A 23,114-nucleotide genomic window follows, 5' to 3' on the forward strand; every position below is an offset into this window, starting at 1 on the left:
TAATAAAATCTCAACTATTTAAGCCAGGCACTGGTGATGCACGCCTTTGATCCCACCACTCAGAAGGCAGAGGCAGCTGGATTTCTGTTAGTTTGAGTCCAGCCTGGTCTACAGATAGAGTTCCAGGACAGCCAGGGCTGTTACACAGAGAAACCCTGTCTCGAAAAACAACAAAAAGCTTTTTAAATATTGCATCTTTGAGCCGGGCGGAAAAGGGGGAAGGGACACTCACACCCAGCGAGGTATAACGATGCTGGACTCCACAGGGCCATCCTTGTTATCAGGCTGAGCCCCTCCTGGGGGTGTCTGAACCCCTAAACGACTGATGGACGCCCTCGAGTGAGCCACCTGCGGTCTCCTTCCGCTCTGGTGGGGCTTTGGTGTCTCCCCGCTGGGTAAGGCCCTCGTCCTCACGTTCATTCCCACCTTCAGTGCGCGCCTCTCTGGGCCGCGCTGACCCCGAAGGCACGACCTCCAAGCTGGGACTCCCTCACTCCAGGATGGGCACCACCAGGAAACTCTGAAGCCAGGTCACTGGGGCAAGAGTTGTAGAGACTAGAATGGCCCAGGGGAGGGGAAGGGGCTGAGGCCCAGCTGCTTCTGCAGCCTCCAGGGCGTCACCTGTGTGTAGCCAGCAGGCAGGTCTCCACCCAGCTACCCCACCCACCCCAACTATTCCCTTCTCTCTTCCTACCTCTCAGGCCAGCACAGACCAGGCAGGACACAGCCCATCCATCCAAATCCCGACCAATCTGCAGCCCGGAGGGAACGCACTCTTACCTAGATCACTCCGCCCGCCCCGCCCACCTCTCCCCTCCCACCCCTGCCCAGCCTTTGGGATGCCCTTTACCCCTTCCTCACCCCCAAACTACCTTGCTTCCCCAGTGCTGGGACTAAAGGCATGTGCCACCGCGTCCGGTTTGGCTTTCTTCTTCCACTTATTTTTGAGACAGGGTCTCAAGGAGGGGAGGCTCTAACCAGCCTGAAGATGGCTAGAGTCAGTGATGCCCCTGCCTCCACCTCCTGAGTGCCGGGATCAAAGATGCCCACCTCCAAATCTGGATGAACTAGGGCTGGGTCCCGAGTTTGTACACGCCGGTGGACGCGCGCATAACTGAGCCGCAGCTCAACTCTGTCAGGTTTCCCTCGTGAGGACCATCACTGGAGGCTGAGCTGGCCCTTCATACAGCTTGATTTTCCTTGTGTGTGTGTGTGCGCGTGCGTGCGTGCGTGCGTGCGTGCCTGTGTGTTTCTGTGCACGCGAACGCAGGAGCCCACGGAGGCCCGCTCTCCCGGAGCTGGAGGTGTCTGCGAGTCCCGGGACACAGGTGTTGGGACCACGCTCCAGTGCTCTAACAGCAGCTGGCTCTCCACCGGCTGAGCCATCCTCCAAGCCAGCTGAGGAATCTCATCCTTAGGGGCCGGGGCAGGCAGGGTCTCAGGTGCCTGCACTAAGGACTGTGTGGCCCATGGACACTTAAAGACTAACCCCGAACAGCTGGCTGCTTCCCCGGCACCCCAAGCCCAGTTCGGGCGCAGCTCTGCCTGCCCTTCCTCCCCGGTGCACGCGCTCCAAGGAGTCTGCGTCACAGCCGGTGTCACGGTGAGTCTGCCGCTTCTCTGGTGTCCCCCACCCCCGCATGCTGTTCAGGGGCAACTCACTGTGCTACCCCTAGGGTCCGGATCCCTTCCAGACTTCCACCCACCTCCTAGCTCGTCAGTGGCTGCCGGAAGGCCACACAACAGGTCTGCACCCGTGGCTTCCTCTGTGGGCACTTACCTCCAGTTACAGGAAGCCGCCAGGCAACCCCACTGGGCTAGGGAGGGCTGAGCCCGGAGGTCCAGAGAACCCACGAGAGTGTGCAGAAGGCGCTGGCCGCTGACGGGGCCATGCGTGCAGCCTGTGCAGCCCGAGAACTGTGACGGGACGGGCTGGAGAGTGAGGCTCATCTCACTGAAGGGCAGGGAGAGGTGGGGCTTTTCTCCCCTCCAGGTGGACAGTGACTGAGGCGCCATCCACTTGCTGCGCCCTCACCAGCTGGAGGGGGGGATCGCTGGGTGCTGAAGACACCCGGGGGTTGGGGGTGGGGAGCAGCAGCTCTGAGGTGCTGCGTCTATGCGTTTACTTGGTGAGCTTCAGCTGTGGTGAGCTTGAGTTGACCCCATGCCTGTGGCTGCCTGGGTCTGGCGAGCAGACCCCATGACTGTCTGGGCCGTTTCTTTGGTTTGGGGAAGTGCTGGATCCCAGAGCGGAGGAGAGACAGCTCATGACACGCAGGGAAGTCACAGTGAGCAGATGGATACATGGCCAAAGAAACCCTTTCCAGGCAGCACAGCAAGGCCGGTGTAACCCTCCTCTCCCAGGTCTTTTGCTGGGATCTAATCTCAGTACAAATGGTTTGGTCACTGCTGAGATTCAATTAAAAAACCGCAAACTCCATAGCTAAAAAAAAAGAGAAAAAGAAAAAGACAAAGACAAAAGAGAGTCCTTTAAGTTGAAATAAAGGGCAGGATATAGTAATCCAGATGGGGGTGGAGAGATGGCTCAGTAGTTAGGAACACTGTTTGGACCAAGGTGGTGGTGAACGCTTTTGATCCCAACAGATCCAAGTTCAAGGCCAGACTGTTCTACAGAGAGAGTTCTAGGACAGTTCTATACAGAGAAACCCTGTCTCCAGAAACTAAAACCTCAAAACAAACAAGGAATGAAGTGTGCTGACCGACTCGCGCCTACAGAAGTGTAATCTGTGTGAGGGGCAGGGTGGAAAGGAGTGACAGAGAGATCCACCCCCCCCCAAGCTAGGGTCTCGTGCAGCCCAGGCTGGCCTTGAAATCCTAACCCTCCGGCCTTCAGCTCCCAAGGACTGGAAATACACTCACTTGCTACTATGATTGGCTAAAGTTTTTTCGTTTTGTTTTGTTTTCTTTGAGATAGAAAGGTTTCTCTGTGTAGCCCTGGCTGTCCTGGAACTCTGTAGACCAGGCTGGCCTCAAACTCACAGAGATCTGCCTGCCTCTGCCTCCCGAGTGCTGGGATTAATAGGCGTGTGCCACTACTACCCGGCCAGGTTAAATTTTTATATGTTACTGAAATTATGTTGTTTTAAATGCTCAAATTATATTCTATTGTTAAGATGTTCACGGTCACCCCCAGGATTACCAAAACCTAGAAATAAAATAATAAGAGACAAGGGAATTGGAATGCCACACTAGAAAACACTTACATTACGTAATACAACTAAGGTGGTAACGGAGAGCGATGGACAGGCAGGGCGGTGAGACAGAAAGCTTGCCTAGCGGGGCTGGAATGCAGCTCAGTTGGCAGTGCGCTTGCCTTGCGTGGGTGTGGGTGCTGGGAACCGAATGCAGGTCCACTGGAAGAGCAGCCAGTGCCATTCAGCGATGAGCAGAAGATCTTGTGATGAAAAGGGTCCAGATGTAAGAAAGACATCATTATAATCCTGTGTGTGCACCAAAGCTCCAGAACATTCTAAGCCACGCTGGAGGAACCGAAGGCAGGCTCAGGACAGCTCAACGGTCCCAATGGAGGCTAAAATACCACACTTCCACCCAGGGTTACAACAACCAGACAAGAGGGCAATGCTGGAGATGCCCTGGAAACCCATCAGACCTCACAGCTACTGATCAAAACGCCATCTGGCCTCTTGCTGGAAAAACAGAACTGAGTCCCCCAGGTGGTAATCTGACCACCACACAGGTACACACACACACAGAGTAAAACGTAAAACTAATAATTTTTAAGATGCCATGCAAAAGCACACATATCATTCTCCTAAAAGTAGGACATTCTCTGGGGCAGACCATATGTGCCTGTGAAAGTCTCAGTACATTTAAAAGGATATAAATCAAACCAAGTACATGGTATGTGCTCTCATCATGGAGGAATGAGGTCAGATTACTAACAGGAGGCAGGCAGCTGGAAAAGTCACAACTGTGTGGGGATTAAGTATGCTCTTTAGCAAGCTGAGGGCCAAAGAAAAATATTAGGGAGGAAATTAGAAAATAATTTGGGATGAACAAATGAGACGGCTCATTGGTTACAAGCACTGGTTGCTCTTGCAGAGGACCCAGGTTCAATTCCCAGCACCCACACAGCAGCTCACAGATGTCTGTAACTCCAGCTCCAGGATCTGACTCCCTCTGGCCTCCACAGGCACTGGGCACACATGTGGTCCACAGACAGACATGCAGGCAACACGTAAAATAAAACCAAGTAAATCCAAAGCAGAGATGCAACGTGCCAAAGTGTATGGGCTTCAGCAAGCCAGAGAGGAAGCGGAGATGTGTTAAGGAGGTGAGATCTTAGCTGGGCGTTGGTGGCGCACGCCTGTAATCCCAGCACTCGGGAGGCAGAGGCAGGTGCATCTCTGTGAGTTCGAGGCCAACCTGGTCTACAAAGCGAGTTCCAGGACAGCCTCCAAAACAATACAGAGAAACCCTGTCTCAAAAAACCAAAAAAAAAAAAAAAAACACAAAAAAAAAGAAAAAAAAAAGGAGGTGAGATCTAGGGGTTGGAGAGATGGCTCAGCAGTTAAGAGCAGGTGCTGCTCCTTCAAAGAATCCAGATTCGTTTCCCAACATCCTCAAAGAGCAGCTCACAGCCACCTGTAGCTGCAGCTCCAGGAAATTTTGTGCCCTCTTTTGGCCTCTGCGCACGAACACACACACACACACACACACACACACATGCATGAATACCACAGAGAGAGAGAGACAGACACAGACAAACACGCACATGCACACGCACGCACGCACATGCGCATGCACGAATACCACACACAGACACAGACACACGCGCATGCATGCATATCACACACAGAGACATACACAGAGAGACACACAGACAGACAGACAGACAGACAGACAGACAGACACACACACACACACACACACGGTATATGGGATATAAGGCAACTATGCCCTGATTGTCATTGATACCAGACAGTAGCGTGTGTAATGAAAACACACAAGCTACCCAGGTCCACTTGATTCTAGAACTAAAATACTGCATTCAAGAGCAAGGGTGAGCCACCGCACGGCCCCAGTGCTTGCCAGGCAGAGACAGGGAACCTCCAAGCGATGTGGCCAGCTTGAGGAGCGGACTTGACAAGCTCGGGGCTCAAGTGAGAGGCTCACACTTGATGTCAATTCCTGACCTCTACTCACAAGCACGCCCATGCAAATGCACCCCCCCACATGCACACAAATGCATGCCAAGAGAGATTATTTCCTAACTTCAAATACATAAGCAAAACAAACCCAAATCAAAACGCCAAGTCACGTTATTAAGTCAGTGTCTGCTCCCTGCCTGCACAGAGGTGGAGACAGCAGCACCCAGCTCCTTCCAGTGTGTCTCAACAACCCTGTGCAGTCTGCAACTCCATTGGCTGGGGGGGGGGGCTCAGCGATGCTCAGCTGGTATGTGTGTTGGGAAGATGCAGCTGGTATGTGTGTTGGGAAGATGCGCTGTGTTTCATTATCGAAATTCTGAGCACTTCAGTGTGCCTCCCAAGAGACTGTGCGGCGTGGAAAACGAGACGAAATCTGGAGGGTGACAGCTCAGAAGCTGGGAAGATCCTGTTTGTCAGAAGGGCGTCAGGGACCTGGGGGGATGGCCCCAGACGGGGATGGTGCAGTTGGAAAAACGCCTGCTTTACACTGGGACCTGAGCTCAGATTCCAGCCCTCACGGTGAGGTGGTGACCTTAGACGGGGGTAGTGGGCACCATGTCTGAAATTGCAGTACTGCAGACCACATAGACAGGCGGATCCCAGAGCCTCATTGACCAGCCAGTCCAGCAAATGAATGAGCTTTGGTTCAATGGGAGAACTTGATTGATTCAGCTATCAAAGACACCGACATCAACTCCTCACATACGCATGCACATACGCACACAGACACACATGCATGCACACACCCACACACACATGCACATGCATGCACCCACACAGACACACACACGTAATACATACACCACACACACCAAAGGCCGCTACAGCCCTGAAAGTGAACCAGTGACTTTTTCTACACAAAGTTCTTCTTTTTCTTTCTTCCAAGCACTCCAGATGAGCTTTGAACTCCTGATCTCCTGCCTCCACCTCCTACGTGCTGGGATGATAGGTGTGTGCCAACACACCCACCTGGCCCTTCATATCAGCTTTTACACAAGTGCAAAAATAAGGGGAGGGCAGGGACACAACCTCCACCCACAGATGAGTGGATACAATGGGTCATTCAGCCCTGGAACGGGAGCTCCTGACACCTGCTAAGTGGAATAATGCAGTCATGGAGAGACGAGGAGGTCCTGGGCTGGGGCGTGGCCTAGCAGGCGTGCAAAAAAGAAAAGAGATAAATGCTCACAGTATTAACCTTAGAGACGTGCAGAGGTGGCTGCAGGGGCTGGGGGGAGGGCCGTGAGGACGTACGGCTCACTGTCACAGTTGCGGCGTTGAGAGATGGTTTTGGAGGCGGGCTGCCTAACATTGAGAAAGCATTGTGCTATTAAGTGTTAAGATGGGACCGGGTAATGACTGAGTCAGTAAAGCGCTTGATGTGCAAGCAAGAGTCCCTGAGTTCACGTCCCCCGGCACCCACAGAAAAAGCCATCGTGGCTGGGCAAGCATGGTGGCACACGTCTTTAAGCCCAGAACTTGGGACAGGTGCACCCCTGTGATCTCAAGGCCGGCTTGGTCTGCATAGTGAGGATTATTGGGCCCGTGAGATGGCTCAGCAGGTAAAGACACTTGCTGCCAAGCCTGGCGAGCTGGACTTGATCCCTAGAATTCACATGGCAGAAGGTGAAAACCACCCTGAAAACTGCCTCATGATCAGAAGACTGCACGTGCACACACAGGCACACGCATACTCACATAATTAAAATCAGCGAGTGCAGTCTGAAGAGCACATGCCCATTTTGCAGTTATGGCGGCCTCAAAGTTAGTTGCTGGCAGAATATGGTGTGCTTCTGGCTCCACATTCCAAGTGGAGGACCAAACCATTCACCGAAGTGTCTTCCATGGGTCAGACTGGCTGGTGTGCCCTAAGCTGGGCACCGGGAGCAGTGAAGAGGCAGGTGCACGTTAGGGGTGCCTGTGAGTCACACTGTACTAACTTCATGTCCAGGCCAGTGTCGTCTTTAGAAAAGACACCATCATTATTTCAGAGGGCAATTGTGTATGTATGAGTTTAAGATTTGTTTATTCGGGACAGGGTTTCTCTGTGTAGCCCTGGCTGTCCTGGACCTCCCTCTGTAGACCAGGCTGGCCTTGAACTCAGAGATCTACCTGCCTCTGCCTCCTGAGTGATGAGATTAAGTGTGTGCCACCATTGTCTGGCTTGGGGTTGAGAGTACAGTGGAAACTTCCTGGAACCCATGAGGGTGACCCTAGGGAGTAAGTAATGGAGGATACGGAGCCTGAACTAGCCATCTTCCGTAACCAGGCAAGAGATCATCCAGTGGTAGGACAGGGACACAAACCCAGCCACAAAACCTTCGACGCACAACCTGTCCTGCCTGTGAGGTGTACTGGCTGGGGCAGTGGTGGCTCAGAGCTTGTGGGCGTGGCCAATCAATGACTGCTACCTTGAGGCCCGTGCCCACAAGAGGGAGCCCGACACTGCCTGGCTTGACAGGAACTGGAAGCTGGATGTCTCAGAGACCTAGTGTAGAACCAGACACTTCCTACAAGAACAAATAAAGTCGATGACATGACTCCTAATGATACTCTGCTGTCCTCACAGATCAGCGCTAGCCCGACTGACGTCAGAGAGGCTTCCTCCAGGAGCTGAGGCAGAGACCCACACCCAAACATTAGGCACAACTCAGGGGACCCCGAGGAAGAGGGGAGGAAGGACAGTGGGAGGCAGAAGGGTCAAGGACACCAGAACATGGCCCACAGAATCAACTAAGCAGGGCTCGTGGGGCCTCTCGGAGACTGGTGGCGGTCACGGAGCCTGCATGGGTCTGCCCCCAATCCTGCGCTGTGACTGCTTTGGGGGGCTTGTGGGAATCCTAATAGTGGAGTAAGGACGTCTAACTCTCTTGCCTGCTCTCGGGACCCTTTCCCTCCTATCGGGTCGCCTCATCCAGCTCTGCCATGGGGATTTGTGCCTAGCCTCGTCTCATCTTGTGATGCTGTTTGGTTGACGTCCCTGGAAGGCCTGCTCTTTTCTGAAGCAATGGATCCGGGTCAGGGGGTGTGGTACTGGAAGAGCGGAGGGAGGGGATGCTGTGGTCGGTTGGGATGCATTATACGAAAGAACATAAATAGAAACAAAGATCCAATGCAGACTCCTCAGTGTGGGAACCCTCATAGAGCAGCTGGTGAGTCATGGGGCCAGCCCCACCCTGGCCCTGAACACTAATAATTACCTATTTGATCTTATGTCTCTTCTAGGTCAGGAGCTCCAGAGAGATAGCCTGAAGCTGAGTCATAATGTCCCAAGGCAAGAGTTACCTTATAAAAACCACTGTCCCAAAGGAGACTTGGAAACAGAGTAACCCTAAGAAAGGCCTAGAGACACACACGGGTGTTCCTAGCCTCCAGGATCTCAGAAGGTGAGTCCCTTGAAACAGCCACGTCTTCCTACATCTAGAATGTTACCAGAACGAGACTTCGGGAAGTGGCCATGGTGCCCTATTCCAGCCTGTGGCTTCAGGGTGGATATCCCATTCCTGTTCTCTACAGCTGCATGGACCCCTGGGGTGTGTGGCCGGGTGGCAGCGTAGAGCCTGGCCTTGGGCTTGCCTTCAGTGAACAGCAGCAGCTTCCCAAACAGCAGAACTGCACACTCAAGACGAGGGGGTAACAGAATCTTTCTCCACTAACCAGGTTGCAGGATGGGGGGAGGGGGGGCTCTGCCATTCACACAGAGTCCAGAAGCAAACCCCCCCCCCACTTCATCCAGAGTGGCTTCAGGGAGGAGGTGCCCTCCGGGCCACAGTGCTGACTCGGTAGCTGCATTCCTGGCACACCGGATGTCCCACCTCTCTTCTGACAGGAGGCCACAGCTTGGCCTATTTTGGAACTGGGTCAGGGCATCAGGTAACTTCATGACCATGAGGCCACTGTACATCATGTCTAGGATTCCCTCTCCTTTCTTGACTCTCCAAGGCTCTCATCCCTATTAGACAAAGAACCTCTGAATTACGGGCCATCTCAAGCCGTCAAAACGTGGGTTGTGCTTATCAAGGTAGTAAGAGCTATCGGGGCTGTCTTCCCCCACCATAAAGTTTCATGCATCCCAAGCTGGCCTCAGGTTATTTCCAGACAATGACAGTCTCGGGTTATTTTTTACTTTTGCAACATAATCTCTCTACATAGCCCTGGCTGTCCTGGAACTTGCTCTGTAGACCAGGCTAGCCTGGAAACCAGAGATCCACCTGCCTCTGCCTCCTGAGTGCTAAGTTTAAAGGTGTGTGCCACTGTGACCAGCAACATTGGATCCATGACCCGGTTCCTTGCTCAGAGCTGGCATGACAGATGTGCACCACCACATCTGTCTTCATGCTCATCTGCATACCAAAAGAAGGCATCACGTTCTGCAATAGATGGTTGTGAGCCACGTGGATGCTGGGCATTGAATTTAGGACCTCTGGAAGAGCAGTCAGGGCTCTTAACCACTCCAGCCCCCCAAATCTCTCTCTCTTTTTTTTTTTTTAAGACAGGGTTTCTCTGTATTGTTTTGGAGGCTGTCCTGGAACTCTCTCTGTAGACCAGGCTGGCCTCGAACTCAGAGATCCACCTGCCTCTGCCTCCTGAGTGCTGGGATTAAAGGTGTGCGCCACCAATGCCCGGCTTATTTTTGCCATTTTAAAAAACTGAGCTATACATTTTTCCCCCCACTCCCCTTGTCCCCCACACTCCCAATTTACTCAGGAGATCTCGTCCTTTTCCCCTTCCTAGGCAGATCCATGTGTCTCTCTTAGAGTCCTCTTTGCTACCTAGGTTCTCTGGAGTTGCAGAGCGGTTGAGTCTCTGAAACTGCAACTCCCAAATAATCCCTTCCTTACATAGTTGCCTTGGTCATGGTATCTTGTCACAGCAATAGAACAGTGACTAACTGTTGAGCTTCTGAGATCACAGGAGATCCCTTGTCTACAGCATGATGGCTGTAGACCAAAACACTTTCCTTTTCAGGCTGTTTATCAGGGGCTGGAGAGATAGTCGAGAAGTTAAGAGCACTGGCAGCTCTTGCAGAGGTCTTGGGCTCAGTTCCCAGCACCCACATGGTGGCTCACAGCCATCTGTAACTGTGGTTCCAGGGGATCTGATGCCCCCTTCTATCTTCCTTGGTCACTACTTGCACACAGTGCATGTGTGGTGTGTGTATATGCATACACACAGATGCAAGCACGCACACACCACACACACACAGAGATACACACGCGCGTACGAGTACGCACAGAGGTCTGGCAGATCAAGAGCATTTACTGATATGCAGAGGACTCAGGTTCAAGTCCCAGGACCCACGTGTAACTCACAACTCCCTGTAATTCCACTTCTAGGGGACCCAAAGTCGTCTTCTGGTCTCCAAGGGCAGCTAGTTACACATACACTCAAGCACACAGAGATAAAGTAAGTAAATATAAATATAAAACCCACAAAACAATGTAAGAACAATGAAGTCACTTTTTAAAAAATTTATTTAAGGAACACAAAATGCATCTAAATGATTTTTTTTTTGTATTGTTTTGAGACAGGGTCTCACTATATAGGCCTGGCTGTTGTGGAACTCACTGTGTAGACCAGGCTGGCTTGGAACTCACAGAGATCCACCTGCCTTTGCCTCCTGAATGCTGGGATTAAAGGAATACACCTCTACTCCCAGCTTCTAAATGATTTTTTAAAAACCAAAATTTAAGTTTATCATCTGGTCACCCATCATTATACCCAGTCTAAAGGTGCTCTGAAGACATCTTCTGATTTCCATATGAATTATCTGAAGTTACTGACTACAGTAACACGTGAAGTCCATTTCTGTCTAGGAGCCTAGCACACCCTCTCCTCCAGCACCAGCACAGTCTCCTTGGCCCATGGTGTGCCCCTGGGAGACAGCTGGTGAGGGTTACCAGTCCCATGGTGTGCCCCGGGAAACAGCTGGTGAGGGTCACCATTTTCTGAAAGACGCCTCCTGTAAGAAGCCAGTGGGTTAACTTGCTAGGCTCAGGTCCCAGCTGTGTCCTCACTGTTTCCACGCTGCAGTCAGCAGAGCTGCAGACACCAGAGAGTTAGATGAGAACAGTCAGCCCCTGCTTTGTGCTTCCTGGGTGAGACCAGGGCTTAAAACATTCATGGAAAGAGGCAGAAGCGTAAGATGTGAAATCCGAGAGGTTTTAGTCACCAGGAAAAGAAAGTCCTCAAAGCTTAGCTCCATCCATTGCATGTAGACTAAAACTGGAACAGCCACAAAACAACTCCATTTGTAGGCTTTAAAGTCCTAACTTAGCATGAGACTGTTTTATTAAAAACAACCATAAAAATAAAAACTCATCTAAATGCAACCGCCAGTGTTCCTAGGGCTAGGAGAGTGAGGTTTCCAGGGTTAGGTACCGGGCTCCCTGGGCTGCTGGGTGTGTCCCCTGGGGGTTCGTAGGCTGTTGAGAAGCAAGCAGTGCTCATTCCTATCCATTACCCGTAGGACTAAAATCCAACTACACGGCTACTTAAGACTTGCCCCGATCCCGTGCCCAGTACTGGAGACTTTGGCTTGAGTACCTGCATGGGAAGCCAGCAACCTTTACAGACCACACCAGAACGAAGAGGCTGAGGTACAGGGGACAGCATCTGCCCGCCAAACCTCCAGGTACCCTCACTCTAAGAGGAAATGCCTGCTTGAAACCTCACAGATGCAAAGCTAAAAAGTAAAAAGTGAAAAAATGTTTTTGCTCGAGAGAGGAGTGTGAAGTTTCTTCCATAAAGCGGTATATATGCTTATAAGCAATACAAAAAAAAAAAAAAAGAGTAACTGCATCAGTCTTAGTTGGAGTGGACATCAGTCCACGCCAGGTCTAGGACAAGAGCAGGCCTCAGGTTCTTCACAGAGAGGCCGGGAATCGAGAGCTAACCTTCTTCAAAGGGAGGCACAGCAGGAAACAAGCCGTCAACAGCTCCCTACTCCTCACGCATTCACTCTAATTAGGGAAAACTAACCCGGAAACTCCCACCTATCACCCCCGAAGAGGGTGTTGGAGTACTGACAGACTCCCTGGGACAGTCTGGGTATGACGCAAAGTCACACCCACAAGAGTCTGAGAAGGGAACCTGGGGAGCCACTGGACAGGCAGGCAGTGGCCTCTGAGACTCTGCCGTGGACCTGGGTATCCCCTCATTTTGGGCTTGTGTTCTCAGCACTGGAGTCAGTTCCAAACAAAACCTCATCCTCCACCCGCGCCCCCTCCCAACAGGAAAGCAGAGCTGGTTCCTGCCGTGCTCCCGAAGCGCAGACGGAGAGCCCCACGGCAGCCAGGGCCGTGGGGTCACTGAGGGTGCTGTGTAGGACACTGAAATGAGCTGGACTTGAGCTGCTGGCTTGGTCTCTGCACACCAACGGACTTTCCTGTCCTGTTCCCCTGGCGTGTCCCCCACCCACCCCCACCCCGGGCAGCAGCAGGGTGGTTATTTTGGGAAGCTACTGGTTTTGCCATTTGCTTCCAGAATCCCAGAGACTGTAACAAACCTTACACTAAACACTGTTCAGTCCTGAGTGGGGTGTGAGCCCAGCAAGGAGGGCCGAGTTCATTAGGACTCTCTTCCCTCCTTGGCGTGGCGTCATACATGGCCTTCAGCCTTTCCCTCCTCCATGGCCTGCCTCTCGCATGCTGCACCGGCCTCTGCTTCTACAGTCTTCTTGCTCGTTGCTTTGTTGGCCGCTTCCTGGGGGTTAAAGGAGGAGGGGAAATTAGCCTCTGCCTTCCCGAGATGGTTTTATCAAGCCTACAACAAGCGTGTCTATGTGTATTTGGGGCGCACAGTTGGTAAGTGGGGTGGAAGCTGGAGCTCAGGGACAGACCTGCTGCCAGCTGGCACTCACACAGTGACACACCTGTCTCCTGGACATCGTAGCCAGGAAGTGTTACCTGGAAAAAATACTGATGGGCTTACAAGTTTTTTGTTTTGTTTTTTTTCAAGATATGGTTTCTCTGTGTAACAGCCCTGACTGTCCAGGAACTCACGCTATAGACCAGGCTGGCCTGGAACTCAAAGAGATCCATTTGCCTCAGCCTCCCAAGTGCTGGGGTTAAAGGTGTGCTGAATTTATTAATATTTTAAATAACAAGCTAACTTGGTTTGGTGACAGATGCCTGAAATCCCAGAACTCATGGAGCAGAGGCAAGAGGATCTCTGATATGAAGCTAGCCTGGGCTACAGGCTTCTACATCTCAAGGAGTTAGCCTCCCCACTCTCCCATGGACATGCAAGGCCTCAGCACCCATGTCTCTGGACAGTGTTGGAGTGCGACCCAACCTGTGCACCCTCAGCAGCCCCTGGCCACACCCAAGTCTCTTCCTTAGCCTTGTTTCTCTGAGGTTGACAACCCGGCCTTGTCCTCCCCACTGGACAAGCTCAGCTCCTCATCTGCCTCAGGCCGGGTCCGCCACGCACCTTTGCGTCCTGCTCCGCAAACTTGGCGAACATGTTGGCGTACACCCTGCGGTCTCGATCGTTGTGCTCCTTGGCCTTCTTCTGGCACCTGGAGATCTGCAGCCTTGCGGCCTTGTTCTGAGGGTTTACCTCCAGCACCTTCTCAAAGTCGCCTTTGGCTGACTCAAACTCGTTCATGAGCAGCTGGGCTTCACCCCTTCTGTACAAGCCTTTCTCGTTGGCGCTGTCCAGTCCAAGCGCCTGGAATAGAGAGACGGCCACAGTTTAGGAGGGACGGCTGTGAGTCTCGTCACTTGAGGGCAATGAAGATCTTTAGGAAATAGCGTGCAGTTCAAGGGCGACAGGCAAGAGGTGCAATCACACCCCAAGATAAGCAGAGGTATGTACGGGGTGACGTGGTAATCAGGTGTTTTAATATAAAATGCTTCCCCCAAAGCTCACTGAAGCCTGGATCCCTAGATGGTGTTGGGAGATCTGACTGGACCCAAGGACGCTCTATCAATGAGTCAGTACTGAACAGGGCTGTAAGGGGTTAGAGCAGAGGTTCTCAACCTGTAGGCCACAACCCCCACAGGGGTCACGTATCGGGGACCAGATATTTACAATTCATAACTGTATGGCTGTGAAATAATTTTATGGCGGGGGGTCACTACAACATGAGGAACTGTATTAAAGGGTTATGGTGTTAGGAAGGTTGACAACCACTGGACTGACTAGAGGAAGGTCAAAGGGGTGTGAGACTTTTTTTTGAGACAGGGTCTCACCATGTAGCTCTGGCTGTCCTGGAACTTGCTATGTAGACCAGGCTGGCCTAAATTCATGGAGCTCCACCCGTTCCTGCCTCCTGAGTGCTGGGATTAAAGGTGTGCGCCACCACACCAAGCCCTAGAGGTGTGCTTTTGAAAGGTATGCCTTGTCTCTGGGTCTTTGTGTCCTGGTGTCTATAAAAGCAAGTGACTGTTCTCTGCCCACGGCAATAGTGCCAGCCACACATGGATCGTGACCTTTGAACTAAGTGTAAGACAAAGAGCCCCACCCCTGATTTATATGGGTGTATTCATGTGTATGTAGGCCAGATGTCAGCCTTCAGGACTGGGGGTTTGCGGAATAGGCTAGGCTGGCTGGCCAGAGAGCCCTGGAGATCTGCTCCACCAACACTGAGATAACAAGCATCATGGGCGGCCTGGAGTCATTATTATTTTTTTGTGTGTGTATGGGTATTTTGCCTGCATGTATGTCTGAGCACTGCCTCTACACCTGTGGCAGGCAGAACAGGTATTAGGATCCCCTGGGACTGGAGTTACCGAAGGCTGTGAGCTACCATGTGACTGCTGGCAATCGGGCCTGGGTCCTCTGGACGGGTAGCAGGGGCCTCAGCCACTGAGCCTCTCTCTGGCTCCTGACGCACAGCTTTTATGTGGGTACCAAGGATCAAACTCAGGTCCTCTCGCTTGTGTGACAGGCACTTCACCCACTAAGCGACTTCCTCCCCACCTACAACGTTAAGTGTCCCTGTCTCTAGCACTTCTAGGGATTCACACCAAGCACAGGTGAGGAGAGACACCAAGTGCAGAGCAGTCTTTCCTGACTTTTCTGTGAGGAGAGACACCAAGTGCAGAGCAGTCTTTCCTGAGTTTTCTGTGCTTGCTTTTTCCAGACAGGGTTTCTCTGTGGCTTTGGAGGCTGTCCTGGAACTCGCTCTGTAGACCAGGCTGGTCTCAAACTCAGAGATCCATCTGCCTCTGCCTCCCGAGTGCTGGGATTAAAGGCGTGTGCCACCAACACCCCTCTCTCCTAACTTTTAAAATTATCATGAACGTTCTAATAATAAAAGCAAACCCTGAAGATCTTGCAGTGAGCACCAGTTGAAGTAAACCGTGACAGATTCACATATGGGATTTTAGAATGCCGAGTCTTTTAACCCTAAACCTGATGAGGGAGAGCTGTGAGTGCACTCATCAGATGGGGAAGGAAGTCGTGGTTTCAGAACTATGTCCAGATCTTTTTCTAGTCAGCTTTAAGTTCATTTTTTTGTATGTATTATGCTAAGCATATGGGTGTGCATTATCTGTACACACACACACACACACACACACACACACACACACACACACACACACACAGAGGCCAGAGGACAAGTATCTTCCTCAATTACTCTCTGCCTTACTCCTTTGAGGCAGGGTCACAACTTTCAGGGAGGCTGGCAGCCAACACACCTTCGTGATCTTCCTATTTCCCATCTACTCAGTGTTCCCTTCCTGTGTGGGTTAGGCCAGGCTTACTATGTGGGTGCAGAGATTCAAACTCTGGTCCCCCATGCTTGCACAGGAAGTACTCTTAAAAACACTGAGCCATCTTTCCAGGCCTAAAACTATGTAATTTAATTTAAATATATAGGCATAGGCTGGGGCTGTAGCTCAGCTTGCCCAGTATGTACAAAATCCTGAATTTTATCCTTAGCTTAAAACAAAACAAAACAAAAAAGCCAAACCCCAAAACAAAAACAACTACAAAGTCTAAAAACTGGTGGTGTGGCCTATGCTTGTAATCTCAACACTCAGGAGGTCAGAAGCTCAAGATTATTTGTGCTACACTGCAAGTTTGACGCCAGAATGGGACACGAGAGAAACCCTGTCTGGAAAACCAAGTAAACAAAAGCCCTTTCTTTCCTAAGAGTTGTCTTGGTCACGGTGTCTCTTCATAGCAACAGGACGGTGACTAAGACACTCATGATTGGCTTCAGGCCCCCCTGTGAGAAACACTCAATGGTCGTTTTTTACTTATACTGTAACATATACTGTACCTTCTAAAGCTAGGCATCCATGACAAGAGCCCACATTAACTAGAATAGAGAATTGTCAAGAAGGCACTTACAGCAAACAGCTGTAGTAATGGTCAGAGCACAAATGCAAAACAGGGCTGCTGGGACGCTCTACCGCCCCTTCCGTTAAACTGTGTTCTCAGTGGCTGAAGTCCTAAGAATCTCAAACCAAATCTGCTCTATCAAACGGGAACCCAAGGCACAATCCCCAGCAGGGCAAAGAAAACGAAAAGTGGAACTCACAGAGTTCTTTCTCTACTATGACACTCAAGACCAGTGTAAGACCACAGATGAAGACTGTCATCGATTCTACGAGAAACTGTATGTAAAGTGTCTGATAGACATAGTGTCCCCGGAGCTCCACAGGGACAGAGGGTGGAGTGCACGCCGCAGAGCCACCCACCTTGTCACAGCACTCCACGGCTTTGGTGTACTCTCTGAGCTTCAGGTAGCACATGGCCAGGTTTAGGAAGGCTGCAAGCAGGAACGATTCAGAGGCTTTTGACTCCTTCTCCGACAGGCCGTACTCCATCTCCAGCCAGGACACGATCTTCCCGTACTGAATCACAGCCTGCATGTACTTGCCTCCCTAGGAGAAAAAGGCCAGAGATGACTCGTATCGTGCTCTGGAAAAGATGTAACGAAGGGCGAGCATGGCCTGCCTGCCTCGGCTGCGTCCTCACATGGAACAGGCCTGTGTGACAACCAGCTCTGTGTCCTTGAATTTTCCGGCCTCAGCTCTCTTGTGAGGTAGCCTGTGTGTGGCAGGCTGACACTACAGCGTGTTGTTTCTTGGCATTCTTCCAGCCTGGCAGCAGGCGGCTACACCATTTGAAGGCAACATTCAACAGTCTTTCAAAAGGATGGCAAGCCGTATGGCTTATGGAGGGAGTGGGGGTGAATTTTCTCTCTTCTCCTGGCATTCAGCATTGTATAGTAAATACTGCAATATGGCAATGTAGTCCCTACACAGCAAGCCTGGGCTCTCTGAAGCAGACTGCAAGACTTCGGCTCTCACGAGCAGTGTGAGAGCAGCACCAGCTAACACAGGCAAAACTGCACCAGCGTGGCTGTGTCCTGGTGGCTGTGCACCAGTGTGGCTGTGTCCTGGCATCATTGTACTTCTAAGAGTAGGCAGTGGGCCAGAGAACAGCGTGCTGATCGGTGGGCGCACAGTATAAGCGAGCTTGAACAGCAAAATCGATGTGTGAGAAAACTGGTCTACTCTTATCTGTCCCACCCACCCTCCTGCGCAGTACTAAGAACTGAACCCAGGGCCTCGTGCACACTAAGTAAACACGTACCTATCATATCTCCAGGTCCTCATTTTTATTTCAGACAGATAGGACCTCGCTAAGTTGTCAAGGCCAGCCTAAAACTTTTGGTCCTCCTGCCTCAGGTCCAGAGCGGTGGTTCTCAATCTTGCTAATGCTGTCACCCGCTAGGGGTCAACCAACAGGGTGACACCCATTGTTCCAGAGTAAGCGGAATCACAGAGCTGGGCCAGGACGCCCCCGGCCCTGCTGACTAATGTGTCCTGACAGCTGTAAGCTACTGAACGATGTGTAAGGCGTGGGCTCTGAATAAGAAACTGCGGTGGAGACCACGTGCTCACTGCTGTAACAACGCACTGATCGGGTGGAGTGGCAGCTGGGAATCAAATGAACCGGATACAGGCGAGGGCTCTTCCCTGCAGCAGGAAGCACAAGCCCGGGCACAGGGGACCCCTCCCGTCAGACGGCAGAGACCCGGTGTTTACCCGCCGACCACTGCTGAGACCAGCACTGACCTCCCTGCACTCCAGGCCGTGAGGGCACCACACAGTACCCTGGCCCCCAGGCACAACCAGCCAGCCTCAGACACACGTCTGTCTTATGGGGCACTAGGGGGCGCAAGACGCCTGCACACCGCAGGGAGTCCCCCGCTTTCACAGGCCACCTGTCTTCACAATGACTTTCAGAACTAGGTGAGGTTAGTCATTTCCTGCTTCTCCTCTCATGAGTGTTCGGAGGCTGAAAGGAAGTTTCAACACCAGCCTAAATAGCACAACTCAGTCCTACTTTGCCCACGCTGTAAGCCAAACTTGCAGGTCAATAAAAACGTGCAGCCCATCTCTGCAGTCACACACACATCTGCATGCTGTGTGTGGCACACGTCAAAACACCCTGGGAAACGGACGGAGAGAGCCGCACCGCAGAACGCTGACAAGGGAACGCGTACAGGAGACAGCCCACCAACACTTCTAAAACCCACAGCCCCAGCTAGCGTCACCACTGTGATCTTCACCTATAATTAGGAAGGTGCCTGTAGGACGTCAGTGGTACAAAATGTTCAGAGACATTCTGGGGGCAGTCTTAGGTCAGTGGTTTTGAACCTTTCATTAATTTTCCCCTAACAGACTAATGTTTTCAAAGATCTTGTCTATCAAATTACATGTTAAAAATAATATGTTCCATATGTATGACTGATGATCCAGATTTTATCCAGATTGGTAATTTTAGGAAGATTCAAAACATGTTGAAATATACGTATCATCACTGTAATGCTCCCAAGCAACACAGCTAAGAGATCTGAATCACATGAAAACCAAAGGCTGAATTTTCCAGATCCCCAACTCAGAGCTCATTATCTGTATGTGCTCTGATTCACGCAGTATTTTAGCAACTGTTAGAATAAACAAATGCAGGTATATTACTAAAACCTCTGGATTTCACCCACAGTGCAAAGTGCTTTAAAATGAAGATGCAGTGTCACCTAAATGAACAAGACTCATCCCACCCTACGCAGGACAGTCACTGAGACGGTCAAATGAAGAACAGATGAACTGCCCCTCAACAAACAGTGGTCTTTACTGTCTCTGCCAGGTTGTTTTGGGGTGACTATGGCCTCACAGCTCTCCCACTTGGTCTCCACCTTCAGATAAGGTTGCAGAGGCAGCAGCGGCGGCAAACGTCAGAAAGAAGCTGTGAAGACTCGACTCAGGCTGAGCTTTACTGAGTTATGAGAACAAACCACAAGGGGTAAACCAATGAATTCTCTCTCAAGACTGCAGTTACAAGAAAGAAAATCCAAGAACACGTATGTATGTGTGTGTGTGCGTGAGAGTGAGAGAGAGAGAGAGAGAGAGAGAGAGAGAGAGAGTCCACTTGCCTCTGCTTCAAGAGCACTGTGATTAAAGGTGTGTAACACCACAGCAGGCTTCTGGCTTCAACCTCCTTACTACAAGGCAGGGAACTGAATCAGCTGCTTCCAACAGCATCACCTAACTCAAGAGAACATGTCTATTTTTGCGTTCTCAACACTAAGTCTTCACTTGATGTGCAGAGACACACATTTGGGAGCAGGCTGACAACAATCTGCATGGCACTCTGAAATTTCCTTTCTTGCACCTGGGATTAGGACCTATGGGATAAAGCACTGGCTCCTAGGTCCCATGGAGAGGGCTCTGGGGAAGCAGCTGTTACGTAGGCAGCTGTAAGTAACATCACCGTGGTCAGTGCAAGGTTCAGTGCGCTCTCCCCACCAGGTTCTTGGATGGGCTGTGCTGAACACCCCTGGATGCTGAGTCATCCATGCCAGTCTCCAGAGCTCTCTTGGTACCCAGCCAGCACCATTAGTGGCATCTTTATTTTGTTGTTCAGTTACAGCAGCAGTGATGTGGTTCTAGTTAAAGCTTATCAAACAAGGTGGGCACTGGTGGCACACGCCTTGAATCCCAGCACTCGGGAGGCAGAGGCAGGTAGATCTCTGTGAGTTCGAGGCCAGCCTGGTCTACAGAGTGAGTTCCAGGACAGCCAGGGCTACACAGAGAGACCCTATCTTAAATGACAACAACAAACTCCCCAAAACTTATAAAATATTGAAGATTTATTTTGAGGATACTGGCTGTGAAAACTGCTGTTCCAATTTAGAATGCAAAGGTAATCTATATTTCTTTCTTATTTTTTATTAAAGATTTATTACATATACAACATTCTGCTTGCATGTATGCCTGCAGGCCAGAAGAGGGCACCAGATCCCATTATAGATGGTTGGGAGTCACCATGTGGTTGCTGGGAATTGAACTCAGGACCTCTTAACCCCCGAGCCATCGCTCCAGCACCAGTAATCCCTCTTTCAAGTGGCAACTGCAATGAGAACAACCAGACCTTCTTGGGCTGTGCTTGCATGAGAACAAGTGCAGCCCAGCAATGTGGGGAATCACTCAGTGGTCTGAAGACTGCATGTTCTTTCCCGTCACAGGTAGGTGCTAGTGACCTGTCGGGAGTGGAGGAAGTGTGGGGCCATTCCTGTGAACTCTGACTGTCACACCCTCTCTCCATCCTTTCCCTCCACACCTCCACGCTGACACGGACCAACCAAGACGCATCAGGCCTTGAGTGGTACGGATGCAGATGAGCAGGCCAGGCGAGGTCTGCTCTGAGGGGAGGTTACCATGTGCTCACCACATACAGAAGAGGAGCCGCCTTATCGCCTTACAGTGACGCACTCTCACCCACCCTTACCCTGGACCAGCAGGACACTGTGGAAGTGAGGACTACTCTCACTCAAAAGGGGCTGACAGCATGTGAAGGGGGACACCAGCACGGCACGCGGACACTTGAGTAACAGCGTAGCAGGGAAGGGTTACAGGGGCTTACACACCTTGAAGTACACAGTTCCCTTCTCTTTGACAATGGCAGCCTGCTCCAGTTTTTCTTTGGTGTCCATCTCCCAGGATTCTTTGGCCTGTGTATAGATTTGTGGTATCAGTTAGATGAGCACAAGGACACATACCAGTTGACATTTAGAGAACAAACAGCAGCTACTTCTACAAAATACCCAAACTCAAAACAGTGGCAGGCAGCCAGGCAGTGGTGGCGCACGCCTTTAATCCCAGCACTCGGGAGGCAGAGGCAGGCGGATCTCAGTGAGTTCAAGACCAGCCTGGTCTACAGAGTGAGTTCCAGGACAGCTTCCAAAACAATACAGAGAAACCCTGTCTGGAAAACAAAAAGACACTAGCAGGCAGAACTGTGTGCCGCTGCCGAGCCGCTGCCAGGCCAGTGCTCTCAGTGCCACTCTAAGAGCATGAGCCGTGGTTCCCACGCTGCGGTCTGATGCAGGCTGTCCAAGGGAACGGGCAAAGCACAGCAGGAACATCAGTGCTGATCACTCTGAAGGACTGTGCTTTAGAATGACAGGCCAGCCTCCCGAGGAATGCCTCACTACGCTGCTGCCACCACCGCCACTTCTGTTTCTGCCAAGTTTGTTTTCCAACTCTCAAGTGGGATCATTACTTATGGTCCAGGCCAAGCTGTGCATGCATAGAGAATTTCTTAAATTCCAGGCCAGGCATTGTCTTATGGCCTCTACCAGTATCAGCTTGCAGGTGTGCGCGTGGGGAATTTCTTTTCTTATTTTCCAGGCAGCAATGTATCTCAGGCTGGCCTCCAGCTTACCATGTAGACAAGGATGACCTTGAACTCGTGACCCTCCTGTTGGCACCTCTCAAGCGCTGGGATTACTGGTGTACATCTCGATGCCTGCCTTTCCTTCAGGGATCTTCAGCAAAATAGGACTGGGAAGATGGGAGCTCATGCGAAAACATCACTGCAGAGCTCTGCATAAGTGACCTCACCGTCACCAGGGGCAGCGTTATGTATTATGTGTGCCCTACTCTCTACAACAGTACACGCAGGTCTAGAAACAACAGCTCTGGGGCTGTCATTCAGTGAGACAGTGCTTGTCCTGCATACTTGACATGGGTTTTAAAAAAAAATCCATATAACTGCTGGATTTAAGATCACAGAACCCAGTAGGATACCCAAGGTCTTTTAGGAAATGCAATAGGAGTGGTTGGCTCTATTTAGTACATATGGATTAGAAAGTTCAAGTGGGGGGCTGGAGAGACGGCTCAGCAGCTAAGAGCATGGCTGCTCTTCCAGAGGACCCGTGTTCAGTTCCCAGCACCTACATGGCAGCTCACAACTGTCTGTAACTCCAGCTCCAAGAGAGTTAACCCTCTCTCACAGACACACAGGCAGAAGAGACACTAATGCATATAAAATAAAAATAAATCTTAGGAAGGAAGGAAGTTAATTCAAGTGGACTCAGGTAAGCATTGGTGGCCCACGCCTTTAATCCCAGCACTTGGGAGGCAGACGTAGAAGAATCTCTGTGAGTTTGAGGCCAGCCTGATCTACAGAGTGAGTTCCAGGACAGCCAGCGCTGTTACACAGAGAAACCCTATCTTGAAAAACAAAACAACAAATATTGTATGTGTATCTCACATGTATACCTATGTGAACAACAAATATTGTATGTGTATCTCATATGTGTACCCATGTGAACAACAAATATTGTATGTGTATCTCACATGTGTACCCATGTGAACAACAAATATTGCTAGTGTATGTGAACCTGTGTAAAGACCACAGGTCAGTTTAGGTGTCTTTCTCTATCACTCCCCACCTACTTAAAAAAATAAAACTACTTTTACTTATTTTTTTCAACATATATTTCCATTGTCTCCCTCCTTCCCTCCCTGCGTCCTTCCTAGATTTATTTATTAAGAATACAGTGTTCTGTCTGCACGTATCCAGGCAGGCCAGAAGAGAGCATCAGATCTCATTACAGAGCAGCCAAAGCTCTCAACCTCGGAGCCATCTCTCCAGCCCCCCTTGTCT

The 23,114-nt window shown here is 50.9% G+C and overlaps 1 protein-coding gene and 1 long non-coding RNA gene across 7 annotated transcripts in view; one reads left to right on the top strand and one right to left on the bottom strand.

The window, feature by feature from the left end:
* The first annotated feature begins 1,107 nt into the window (after positions 1-1,107).
* Positions 1,108-22,940, top strand: LOC106022404. 4 transcript variants are annotated; one of them, XR_005871288.1, is made up of 6 exons: positions 1,108-1,603; positions 8,418-8,578; positions 11,662-14,004; positions 19,167-19,524; positions 20,444-20,688; positions 20,810-22,940. It is a non-coding gene; the product is annotated as an uncharacterized LOC106022404 (long non-coding RNA). The 4 variants fall into 4 exon arrangements; XR_005871285.1 differs by having other exon boundaries at positions 1,110-1,603; positions 20,444-22,940; XR_005871286.1 differs by having other exon boundaries at positions 1,112-1,603; positions 19,366-19,524; positions 20,444-22,940.
* The window catches only part of Fkbp5 (FKBP prolyl isomerase 5), an 83,594-nt gene continuing 71,820 nt past the window's right edge, over positions 11,341-23,114 (bottom strand). For all 3 annotated transcript variants that reach the window (XM_040732138.1, XM_021235848.2, XM_040732139.1), the window contains 4 exons: positions 21,091-21,174; positions 16,850-17,035; positions 13,626-13,865; positions 11,341-12,896 (listed from right to left, as the gene is read on the bottom strand). In XM_040732138.1, the coding sequence (XP_040588072.1) occupies positions 12,792-12,896; positions 13,626-13,865; positions 16,850-17,035; positions 21,091-21,174 (615 nt within the window). In that variant the 3' untranslated portion in view covers positions 11,341-12,791. The remainder of the gene's footprint in view (positions 12,897-13,625; positions 13,866-16,849; positions 17,036-21,090; positions 21,175-23,114) is intronic.

The sequence above is a fragment of the Mesocricetus auratus genome, unplaced genomic scaffold, assembly GCF_017639785.1.
Source record: "Mesocricetus auratus isolate SY011 unplaced genomic scaffold, BCM_Maur_2.0 Super-Scaffold_100027, whole genome shotgun sequence".
In the NCBI taxonomy this organism is placed as follows: domain Eukaryota; kingdom Metazoa; phylum Chordata; class Mammalia; order Rodentia; family Cricetidae; genus Mesocricetus; species Mesocricetus auratus.